General features: G+C 44.3%; 1 protein-coding gene across 8 annotated transcripts in view; it reads right to left on the bottom strand.

The window, feature by feature from the left end:
- Positions 1-12,726, bottom strand: part of armh3 (armadillo like helical domain containing 3) — a 156,057-nt gene that overhangs the window by 935 nt on the left and 142,396 nt on the right. For 6 of the 8 annotated variants that reach the window (XM_069900227.1, XM_069900223.1, XM_069900225.1 and 3 more), the window contains 2 exons: positions 6,844-6,960; positions 2,971-3,750 (listed from right to left, as the gene is read on the bottom strand). In XM_069900227.1, the coding sequence (XP_069756328.1) occupies positions 3,658-3,750; positions 6,844-6,960 (210 nt within the window). In that variant the 3' untranslated portion in view covers positions 2,971-3,657. Of the gene's footprint in view, positions 1-2,970; positions 3,751-6,843; positions 6,961-12,726 lie in introns of those variants that run through there. The other 2 variants (XM_069900229.1, XM_069900230.1) reach the window with 2 other exon arrangements.

Below are 12,726 nucleotides of genomic sequence, written 5' to 3'. Positions count from 1 at the left end.
GCTGCCTTCTGAAGAATGGTTCTGATCTGTCGGACAGGCGTTTAGGGATTGTTCTTCATAATGATGAGAATTCTTGTCATCAGCAGGTGGAGGTCAAACAGTCCCTTTGAGATTAATGAGCTCACCAGGATGATCTTTCTTCTTAATAATCTTCCACACAGTTGATTTTGGTAATCCTAAGGTTTGGGCGATGCCTCCTACTGTTTTATTCTTGCTTTTTAGCCTCATTATGTCTTCTTTATCGTACATTGGCACAACTCTGGACCTCATGTGGAAAAATAGTAAATACAGACTCCAAAAGTGATCAAAAACTTAGAAGCAAGTCAAGCTCTCTTATACCTGCACCAATTAAGCAATTAAATATACCTAAGTAATCACAAACACCCGTAAAGCCAAATGTCCCAAACATTATAGTGCCCTGAGATGGGGGCACTATGTATAAAAAGTGCTGTAATTTCTACATGATCAACCAAAATGTATTTAAATAATGTTGAATAAAATCTAGAATGTACACATTAATCAAATGTGAATTGTTTGTTTAAAAATTTAAAACTGTGGAGCACAGGGATAATTAAAGGAAAAAAAGTGTCTTTGTCCCAAACATTATGGAGGGCACTGTACGTGGGTCGAGTGTCAGCTGTGACCTCATTGCTGGATGGAGTGAGCTTGCTAGCTAAATAGCTGTCGTTTCTCCTGACATGATCGTGATGGCTTGAGTATCCTCTTTCTGTATCATACATTGTTTTTGATTTTGTCCCTGTAAATAACCAGGGCAAAATAAAGTATGGATTGATGTGAGAAGCTCACTGCTCTATAACTCTCCCAGGGCAGGAACAGCTCAGGTTGGATACAGAGTGAAGCTCCCTCTACACTGTCCCATCACACACTCCCAGGGCAGGGACAGCTCAGGTTGGGTACAGAGTGAAGCTTCCCTCTACACTGTCCCATCACACACTCCCAGGGCAGGGACAGCTCAGGTTGGATACAGAGTGAAGCTTCCCTCTACACTGTCCCATCACACACTCCCAGGGCAGGGACAGCACGGGTTAGATACAGAGTGAAACTCCCTCTACACTGTCCTGTCACACACTCCCAGGGCAGGGACAGCACGGGTTAGATACAGAGTGAAGCTCCCTCTGTCCCATCACACACTCCCAGGGTAGGGACAGCATGGGTTAGATACAGAGTGAAGCTCCCTCTACACTGCCCCATCACACACTCCCAGAGCAGGGACAGCACGGGTTAGATACAGAGTGAAACTCCCTCTACACTGTCCTGTCACACACTCCCAGGGCATGGACAGTGCGGGTTAGCTATGCAGTAAAGCTCTCTCTAAACTATTGAACTCTAAGGCAGATTTAGTTTGGATCAGATGCAAACTCTAGCCTCTTTCTGCACTAGTTCAGGCAGTATCTGGTCTTCTGTTTCCATCATTTTCAACTGAAAAATGACCAACTCCAACCAATGGTCAGTCGAGCGAGATTATCTGAGGTTTTGCTTGTTCAGCTGCTGAAGTGATGACGAGATTGTTTTGATCCTTGAAGCTGTCCACATCCACATTCCTTGGATCTTCTGCAGCCCACTTGCACAAGACATCTGGAAAGAGTGACTGCCTTGGAGTTGGTGGTGGGGGGGGGGGGGGGGGGGGGAAGGGGTGAGAACAACCCAGGTTCAGTGTCAGATGCTCACTGATTCAAGCCAAACCCCAAACACTCGAGAACATATCTCTTTCTGAGGTTCAAGCAATGTTACACCATCAGAAGTGCCATCGTTCAGGTAGACTCTTCATAGCATCTGGGGCTGACACTGCTCCCTCCAGCAAAAGAATATTTATAAAATGATCTGTTTGTCATCATAACGATTGCTCTCTGTGCCCAAACTCAGTCGCATTTACCTCATCCTAACACTGACGAGACCAGCTATACTCAACAGGCTGAAATCATAATTTTTAAATGTTTTTTATGTCATCGGTTGGAGTGAAGTATGGTAGATACCAGCTAACCTTGACTGCTTCACAGGTAAGGGAGTCCATAACCTTTGAGCAGAGTCCTAAGGGGGCCATAGCCAAAATAAAAGTTGAGAATGGCTGGTCTAGACGCTAAGGGAAATTCTCCATTGGCACTGAAAGTGTTTTGGGACATCCTGATGCAGGTAAAGGTGCTATAGAAATGCAAGTCCTTAATCTTTTCTTTACGTTCAGCACCAGCAGTGGATAAAAAGTGCCTTGTGTGCCATGTGAGGAAGGGACAAGAGGAAGAGCTGAAGGTGACAACTGATGGGTGATGTTGCTTTGCCTATGTACAAATGTGTGACAAGGGCACAAGGTGGAGTATTATTTAAAAAAAAGTTAATGATTCGGCATGGTAGAAGGCCCTTCTGGCCCATGAAACCAATGCCATCCAATTACAACCAATTAACCAATCGACCCCATATTTTTTTGGAGGGTGGGAGTGAACCTGGGGTAAACCCACGCAGGTCATGGGGAGAACGTACAAACTCCTTAGACTGCGACGTATTATTTTGCTGAATTAGGAAAGGAATTGATTCCAATGGAGACCCCTCTGAGGGACAAGTGCACAGTAGTGCTAGGTCAGTGACAGAAAGCCTGACTTTGCCCAACGAGATCGAGTCTTGTTGCCAATGTGGGCAGGACAGGCAGCATGCGGGTACCCTGATTCTCTTCCGCGGGGTAGCAGTGGGGAGCCCAGGCACAGACTTCTCTCCTTCATACTTCCCGACTGCGATCAGCTGTTGCAGGGCAGAATGGGATCAATGAGGAAACCGCCATGAGGGGGCGCTACTCCTCACCCCTTCTCGGCTCCTCATTCTTCGTGTATCATGCCTATTACATTTTCAATGCATTATTACCTGACAATAAAAGGAAACTTTGAACTTTCTTTCCTGGCTGCGACCTCCCTGCCTTTTTAATCAGATTCCCAGTGGGATGAAAGGGGCTCTCTGCGAGAAAGGTGCCACGACACATCTCTTTATTCTCAGACCACATTCAACATGAAGGTCACGGAGGCCGAACCACTCGCCTTCAGCGCTTCCAGTAAACACAGTAACTCGGGTCAGCACTCAGGAAAGCAAAATTAAAAACCACTCCAGCTCACAGTGCATTGCCACATGCCGCCTTTGGCTCTGACCACCTCACACGAAGGTCTGGCAGTCAGGGAGTCATTCTCAGGCCAGCAGACACTCTCTTGTAAACGTATGATGCAGGGGCCATGAGCTCAAAATAATGGAAGATCATCGGCTTCAAATGTTTATCTCTCCACAGATGCTGCCTGAACTAACGAGCATTTCCAGTGTTCCTTATAGTTAACTCAAGTCGCAAGAAACTGTGCAAACTGGACAGGGGAAACCAACAGCAAGAAGAATAAAAGTGTTGAACGGGCAGAGCTGGGGTGCCCTACTTCAGTTCCCCAACAACTGTCATGGAGAGAACGAAAGGAGATCCCAGGACACAAAGTTCAAGTTGAAGACGAGGTGGATCTGGTGGTAGTCCGAAGAAAACGGCTGGCAGTCGCAAACACCGCAGGAAGCCAATCCAATCGTTCTTTTGACAAGTGAACCAATGCACAGGAACCCACTGGGAAGAAGAAGAGGAAACGGAGGTGCTGCTGAGCAGGGGGGGATGATAAGCAGGAGTCCGTTTCAAGATATGGAGGAGAATTCTTTCAACAAGATCTCCTGGCTCAGGGTGTTCACAGCGAGGTTCTTCCTCACGTTGAGACTGATGGAGCGGACCTGCAGGAACCACAGAGAAGGAGTTCAGAACTTGCTCTCTGAAGGATAAGACTGGGGGATCATCAATGCAAAACAAGGGTGGACAAAAAAAATACTTCATTCATCGTCAGATCAGAAAAAACTAGAAAACATCCCAATAACGCTAGAAAATGGGGCAAAGGGAACAAATGAAAACAATCACTGAAGGAAAGTGCGAGGAAAACTGGTGGGACCAAAGGCCGATAGATCTCCAGGACATGACGTAGGTGGCCACCAAGATTATGAGAGGCATGGTTTTTGTGGCCGGCACCATTTTCCTGGGACGAGAGAAGCAAACCCCAGAGGACATATGTACAAGGAGAGGGAAAGGACCAACCGCCCAGTGCAACTGTCATCGGCTCTGTACAGGCTTCAAATAGCCTGTTAAAGGAGCTTTTGGTGGTTTATTTTGAAATCCTGCAACCGCAGCAGCAAAGTGGGGCTGGAGACTCAGTGGAAGCAGAGGACTGGCTCAGGGCACCAGAAAATGGGAGTCCACCACCTGTTTGAGAAGGAGAAGCAGAGGAGACAACCCATGGGACGGTGACCACAGCAGCTCTGAGCCTGACACCAGACTGTGGACTGCTGGAGATTGGCTCGAGACTGGTTGACTAGGTATCAGAACCAAAATGTGAGAGGGTGCCGAGAATGCTAGAGGCTTTCTGATCATGTTGGAGGCTTGGATCTGGAACTCGGGTTCCTGATGGTTTGGACTGAAAGCTATGTGGTTGCAGAGGCTGCGGGAGCACTGGAGGCGAAGCTGCGGACATTCAGTGACTCTGGGGGTACTCTCTTTTGCTTCTATTTCTCTGGCTGCAAATCTGGAAAGTCTTGAAATCCATTATTAAGGAATTAGAAGCAAGATATTGAAGAAAATCATATGCAATGAAGGAGAGTCAACATTAAAGGGTAATTGTGTTTGACAAAAATATTGGTATTCTTGAAGGATATAACTTACAGGGTGAACATGGGTGAAGGAGAAGACATATTTTGATTTCCAGAAGACTTTTGAAAGGTAAAGTGATTATGAATAGAAAGTTATATATTAGCCCAGAATAGAGGAATAAAGGAAACTTTGAACTTTCTTTCCAGTAAAACAAAGAGAAATCAGAGAATGGATCAATTTCGTCGGCCTACTGTAACTAACGGGGCCCACGGGAATAGGGGATTTAACTATTTATAAGCTACATTAATCACAGATGAAAGAATCGAGAGCACGAGAGGCAACATTTGTTGATGATACAGAGATGGGTGGAAAAGGCAAGTTGTGAACAACACATCTCTGCAAAGGGATGTAGATGGCTGTGGCCAGTTGGCAAAATTTGGAATGGGAACATAGTGTGGGGAAACGTTATTCATTTGGATAGCAAGAATGGAAAGGTGGAAATCAAGTTGAAATGAAACAAGAGCACAAAATGCTGTCAGGTAGAGATCTGGGCCTTCTTGTACGTGAAACAAAAAGTTAGCTGTAAAATCAGTTAGTAAGTCCCGTGGAATATAGAGCTTTCTCACAAAAGGATGGGATTAAAAGTAGGGAGATATCTTGATTCATTTCTACAGAGCTTCAAGGAGACCACATCCAAGGTGTGATATACATCAGAAGCAGTTCAGAGAAAGTTTATTAGGTTGCTTCATGGGCAAAAAAGAAACCATTCCTAGGTAATTTGAAGAGGAAAGATTGGGATGCTTTGACCTTCACTCATTTGAGTTTCAAAGAATGGAAGGCGATTGTCAGAAAAGGATTCAGAGATGCAACAGGTCTTTTTTCCTAATTTGTCCGTAGCTGAGCTCATCCCATTTACCTGTGTTTGGCCCATATCCTTCTGAACCACTCCTATCTACTTGCATGTCTGAGCCTCATAGTCATATACTGGGGAAACTGATCCTTTGGCCCACCTTGACCCTGCCAACCAAGTTGGCATTCTGGGTTCCTCTCATTTGGTTCATATCCCAAGTCCTTTCTATCCATACATTTATTAAATGCCTTTTGAACATTGCAATTGTACGCTCCTCTGAAGCTTCCTCTGGCAACTCTCTTGAGAGAGGCAAGAGGAAGCTTGGCAAGATAGATACAGAGGTCGGTTCCTAGGGAACATAGTCTACTAAGTGAGTCACTCATTTAAGTCAGAAATTGAGGTTTTGTTTATTTTTAAAAAGTTATTTTACCTTTTAAATTAAATTTAGATATACAGCATAGTAACGGTCCAGATGGCTGCCCAATTACCCCCAATTAATCTACAAACCCCATTCATTTTGAAGGGTGGGAGGAAATTGGAGCATCAGGGAAAATCCACGCAGACATGGGGAGAATGTCCTTACAAACAGTGCCAGATTAGAACCCCGGTTGTTGGTGCTTTAACACCATTGTGCTAACAACTATGGTAACCAGGCCACCCATTTTCTCTCAAGCCAGGAATCTCTTGAATTCTCCGGCCCAGGGAACTGTGGAGGCCAAGGAAGTGATCATCTGAGACTGATGGAGACAGACTTAGGGAGGTCTGGAGGAGAATAAGCATCAATGTGGAGCTTCAGCCAAATCACACCTTTCCTGGCCTTACTGTGGAGGAGCAGGCCTGAGGGTCACAGGCTCCTGCTCCTATCTCACTGACAACTACTTCTGATGCAATACACTCAATACATTGAGGGAGGTTATCATCATTTGGCCTGGATTTCTCCTCAGTCTCAGACCTAGCTCCGTGAGTAACTTGTTCACCTCTGAGCCGAAGTCCCAAACCAGACTCTTGGGCCATCGATTTTGAGGCTGACACTCCACTGCAAAACTAAAGTGATGCAGAATTGTCAGGGGAACCATCTTTCACATGCAATATGAACTCAAACTCCCTTCTGCTCTCTCAGATGCATCTATAGGATATCATGGGATTATTTCAATTGAGAATGGGGTATTTCTGAAGCTAAAATCCATCCTTCAGTCAGAATCATTAATGGTGATTGCTTGGCCATTATCCCATTTGGCTTCTATCCTATTTACATACAGCTGCTCAGGTTTCCAATAAAGTTCTATATTTCCTTGCCTGTGAAGGACCCAGGAAGACTCTATTCTGACTCTTCACTTACCAATTCCTTGAAGAAGGCTGCTTCTTTTGGCTGCTCTGAGTAACGCTCATACTGGTCCAAGCCGTCCTGCAGCTTCAGGGTCAGTGTGTCATAGTTGGAGCGCACAACCTCCAGCACCTGGAGAGGAGCACAGGCAAAAGTGAAGCACCACATAGACCTGAGAGAAGGTAGCAAAATCAACGTGGCAGAAATCGGTTTGATCAATTCACATTTAATGATGTACAAACAAATTCCAACAGTGGAGAGCATTCTGGCTGGTTACATCACTGTCTTGTACGGAGGGTGCCAATAAACAGGACAAGAAAAAATTCCAGAGGGTTGTTAACATCACGGGCACCAGTCTTCACTCCATCAAGAACATCTACAAGAGGCAGAGTCTTAAGAAAGCAGCCTCTGCACCCAAGGACCCCCACCACACAGGCTATGCCCTCTTCACTCTGGTACCATCGGGGGAAAAAGGTACAGGAGCCTAAAGATGAGCACACAGTGGCACAAGGACAGCTTCTTCCCCTCTGCCTTCAGATTCCTGTATGAACAATGAGCCACAGACATCCCTTATCTTGACATTTTCTTTTTCTTGCACAATTTTTATTTATTTTGTTAGGTGGTTTGTATCAAATGTTCGCACTGTGACGCTGCCGCAAAATAATGATTTTCATGACATGTTCATGACAATAAATTCTGATTCTGAAGCAGGCCATTTGGACCAACAAGCCTCCTCCCAGTCTACACTTCCACATTTTGTGCACACATCAATTCCTTTCACACAAGTGCCTGCACGGTTTCCACTTAAATGCAAGCCCTTCACTTGTGGTATAGCCAGTTGCAATACTGCAACTCTTTTGCAGTATTGCAGTTAGAAACACACAAAACGCAAGCCCAAAGATGGAAGAAGCATGCTCGATGCAGGCAAGTTTTAGTTGAACACAAGTTTGCAAACTCTAGACATAGAGCACAGTAACAGTCCCTTCTGCCCACAAGCCCATGTCCCCCAAATTCACCAATTAACCTACAAACAATTGTTCGTTTTGGGTGGGATGAAACCAGAGTTAACCCACCCAGTCACATGGAGAACATACAAACTCCTTATAGTCAGGGCAACATGTGAGGAGAAATGTGTGAAAGAAATCCTGCAGGTGATGTCAGAAGAAGATTTTATTTTACAGCACGGAAGAAGCCAATTCTGGCCATTGAAATCTGTACTGTTCAATTATACCCAAATTAACCTTCAAACCCTCTTGCGTTTTGAAGGATGGGAGTAAATCAGAGCAGCAGGGGAAAACCCACGCAGACACAGGGAGAATGTACAAGCTCCTTACAGACAGTGGTGGATTCGAACTCAGCTCCATTAACTGCTACATTAACCGTGTCACAGGGAGGATAGTAAGTTACTGCAGAAAATCACCTGGGTGAGAGGATCAGAGATCAGTGAAAATATGTCTACATCACATGCATATACTCTTATCATCCTGAAGGCAAGCATGCCAGATGCTTTTTTGCCCCTGCAAGGCGACTTTCAGGGAGCTAAGGACTTGAATCCTTCTGCACATCAATACTGTGCTATTATTTTCCCACACATGTCCATCTCCCACCATTGACTCTGTGTTTGAATCAATCATCTTTATATTTATCATCATCTTTATGTGGCATGGTTAGTGCAGCCATTCACGCAATGTTATTACAGCGCCAGCGACCCAGGTTCATATCCACCACTGTCTGTAAGGAGCCTGTACGTTCTCTCCATGTCTGTGTGAGTTTCCTGTGGGTGCACCGGATTCCTTCCACCATTCAAATCGTACCAGCGATGGAGGTCAATTGGGTGTAATTGGGCGTCACGGGCTCTAGGGCTGGTAGGGCCTGTTCCCGTGCTGCATGCCTAAATTAAATTTAAAATAAAATCATTGCTTGATCCCATGATGTCATCACAAAAAGGGTAAATGGCAATGGGCAAGAAATGAAATCTGGATCCTGTGAATAGATATGCTACAAATTGAGAGTTTTGAAGAAATAAACAAAATGGTGGAAAATTATAATCTTAAACATGGGTGAATTCCGACAAAGTGATTGCTAAAGACTTTTCCCCAGAGTGGATGATTCTCGAACTAGTGGGCATAGGTTGAAGGTGAGAGGGCAAGGATTTTGGAGGAAAATTTTTCACTCAGAATGAGGCGTCAGAGGAAGTAGGTACGATTTTGTCATTCAAAAGGCATTTGGACAGGAAGGCAAAGGATATGGACCAAATGCAGATAAGTGGGACTATCCCAAATTGGTCAGGATGGATGAGTTGGGCTGAAGGGCCTGTTCCATGCTGAAAGTTAAATAAAAAAGCCTGCATTGTTAAATATAAGAGCATGCATCAATGAGATGCTTTGATGGAATGAGATGGGATTAAGTGACATAGTGACCTGTGAGTGAGGAGGATCAAGTCTGTTGGCCTTCTCTGGCTGTTTACAGCCCTGAATATCCTTTTGCTGCCCAATGGGTTTGAGACCTACAGCAGGGTGCTGAGGACAAAAACCTAGGCTTACAAGGTGCTGCAGAACTGAAGGAATTGCTGCCTTTCAAAGCCCCCTATCTGCTCTCTCATATGAGGGCAAAATATATATATTTTTTAAATGCAGGAAAATGCATCAACGAGGAGGCCACTGGTCATTGTCACTTGGCTATTAGTGGGTGTTTGCTGCACAAAAGACTGGGTACATTTTTTTAAATAAAGAGAGCTTCGGACTTCCTGAAATTGGGAAATGTTCAGCAGAAATTCAAGTTCTTTTTTAAAGAAAGAAATCACCACAGCTGGGTGCGCAAGTGGCCTGTAAGTCTGTCAGGTTGAATTATCAAAATTTCTCTGTACAATGTTTAATAGGTAAGCTGCTTGACAATACCATAGGACAGACATAGGTGCAGAAACAGGCTATTCAGCCCACTGAGTCTGTCCCACCAGTAAATCATGCGATGATCCATTTTCCCATTCAGCTGCACTTTCTCCCCATAACCTCTGATGCCCAGGCTGATCAAAGACCTATCAATCTCTGCCTTAAATACACCCAATGACCTGGCCTCGACGACTGCCTGTGGCAACAAATTCCAAAGATTTACCACCCTCTAGCTGAAGAAATTCCAAAGCATCTCTGCGCTAAGTGGTTGTCCTCCAATCCTGAAGTTGTGCCCTCTTGTCCTAGACTGTTCCCACAGGCAGTGAGAATGCTGAACAACTCACACTAACCATCTGAGACTCTCATATTTAAAACTCAATAGTTACTTGTATAATTATGAATATTTGTCCTGTATATGTATTGTTTGCCTGTATGTGTGTTATGTCTGGTTGTGTGTCTGTGTGTTTTGCACTGAGGACCGGAGCACGCTGTTTCATTGGGTTGTACTTTTGCAATCAGATGACAATAAACTTGACTTGATTCTCCCACCGTGGGAAACAACCTTTCTACATCTGCTCTGTCTATGCCTTTCAACAATCAAAATGTTTAAATGAGATTTCCCTCTCTTTCTCCTAAATTCCAACAGGCCATGCTCATATGAAAAACCTTTCATTCCCAAAATCATCATTAGGAACCTTCTCTGAACCCTCTCCAACGTCAGCACATCCTTTCTTAAATGAGGAGCCCAAAACTGAGCACAATACTTCAAATGAGGTCTCACCATTGCCTCATATAAAGCATCAACATCACATCTCTTCCTACTGAAATTAATGCCAACATTGCATTTTCCTTCTTCACCAGCAACTCAACCTGCAAGTTTACCTTTAGGCAATCTTGCACATTTTGATAGGTAGGTTACTGACCTGCTCAGTCAATATCAAAACCCACCCCTCACCAGCACATCTTTACCTCATTTCCACACCTTTATGAAAATAACAAGCTGCTAAAAAAGACTGCTGAGTACAGTCCCATAATGCACAGCATGCTGTCTGGGGAACTCAGTAATTAGAGTTGTCTTCCATTCGCCCGAAGCATGGAGTTATCTAAGGTGTTTAGGAATGCAGTCATATAATTGGAAAGTAGGCACAAAACAATCAAAAAAGTGAAAGCAAGATCGCATGAAATTATTCTAATTATTCACAGCAATTTGTATTTACATAATGCCCTTAATGTGGAGCAGCGTCCCAAGGAGTTTCACATGAAAATTGTCAATTGTCAAAACAAGTTTGATACCAAGCCACAGGGAGATCTTAGGAGTGATGACAAAGTTCCAAAGAAGAAGTTACTCATAAGGTCACATCTGATGCAGGGTAATCCATGGAGAGAGAAATAACTAGCAGTTTACAGAGAGCTGAGATAAGCAGCTCAATGTCAGGATGGCAAGCTGGACTCAATGGGATGCCTCAATGGTGAGGCCTCAATTTATTCTGGTGGAGAGTAAATTGAAAACAGATGTTCAAGGGTAAAGCATAGAACTAATCTGAAGGACGTTTAGGGACCACTTGTGTTGGGTTCAGGATAGGTTTGACCCAGTGGGACAGGGAAAACATGGTAGGAAAAGGGAACCATGGTTGACGAAGCAGGTGAAGCAGCTAGTCAAGAAATTTAAAAAAAGCATACATTAGATATAGGAAGCAGAAAACAGGAAGGGCTTATGAGAAGAATAAGGTAGCCAGGAAGGAACTTAAGAAAGAGAGCATCTGAAGGCCTTGGCATGTAGGATTAAGGAGAACCCAAAGGCATTCTATGTGTATGTGAAGAATGAAGGTGGGGCTGCTAAAGGATAAAGGAGGCAACATGTGCCTGGAAGTGGAGGAGGTTGGGGAGGTCCAGAATGAATACTTTGCTTTAGTATTCACAAGAGAAAAGGACCTTGATCAGGGTGAGGTCAGAATAGAACAGGCTTTGGTGCGAGAGGCAATCTACCCTAGGTTGCTGTGGATAGCGAGGGAAGAGATATCTGGGGCTGTGGCTATGATCTTTGAGTCCTCTTTGGCCATGGGGAGGTGCCAGAGGATTGGAGAATGGCAAATGTAGTCCCCTTGTTTAAAAAAGGTAATAGGGAGAAACCTGGGAATTATAGACTGGTGAGATTTACATCAGTGGTGTGCAAACTATTGGAGAATATTATTAAGGATAGGATCTATGAGCATTTGGAGAAGTACAGTCTACTCAAAGATAGTCAGCATGGCTTTGTGAAGGGAAGGTCGTGCCTCACAAGCCTAATTGAGCTTTTTGAGGAGATAACAAAATAGGGTGGTAGATGTGGTCTTTATGGATTTTAGTAAGGTATTTGACAAGGTCCCCCATGAAAGGCTCGTTCAGAAAGTCATGAGGCATGGGATCAGTGGAACCTTGGCTGTGTGGATAAAATATTGGCTTGCATATAGAAAGCAGAGAGTAGTAGTAGTAGTGGAAGGAAAGTATTCTGCCTAGAGGTCAGTGACTAGTGGAGTACCACAAGGATCTGTTCTGGGACCCCTGCTCTTTGTGATTTTTATAAATGACCTGCAATGAAGAGGCGAAAGGATGGTCAGTAAGTTTGCAGGTGATACGAAGGTTGGAGAAGTTGTGGATGGAGATGAAGATTGTCGATGGTTACAAGAGGATATACACAGGATGTAGAGTTGGAAAGAGAAGTGGCAGATGGAGTTCAATCCAGGTAAGTGTGAGGTTGTGCATTTTGGAAGGACAAACCAGAAGGCTTAGTACAGGATTAATGGTTGGTTACTTAAGAGTGTGGATGAAGAGGTTGGGGTTCAAAACCATACATCCCTCAAGGTTGCCGCACAGGTTGATAGGACAGTTAAGAAGACCTATGGGATGCTGGGCTTCATTAATAGAACGATTGAGTTCTAGAGTGGAGAGGTCATACTGCACTTGGAGTATTGTGTTCAGTTTTGGTCACCTCATTATAGGAAGGATGTGGAAGCTATGGAGAAGGTGCAGA

The sequence above is a fragment of the Narcine bancroftii genome, chromosome 10 (genome assembly GCF_036971445.1).
Source record: "Narcine bancroftii isolate sNarBan1 chromosome 10, sNarBan1.hap1, whole genome shotgun sequence".
NCBI lineage: Eukaryota > Metazoa > Chordata > Chondrichthyes > Torpediniformes > Narcinidae > Narcine > Narcine bancroftii.
The sequence above is the reverse complement of the archived record's forward strand: the minus strand, read 5'-3'. Positions and strand labels throughout refer to the sequence as shown.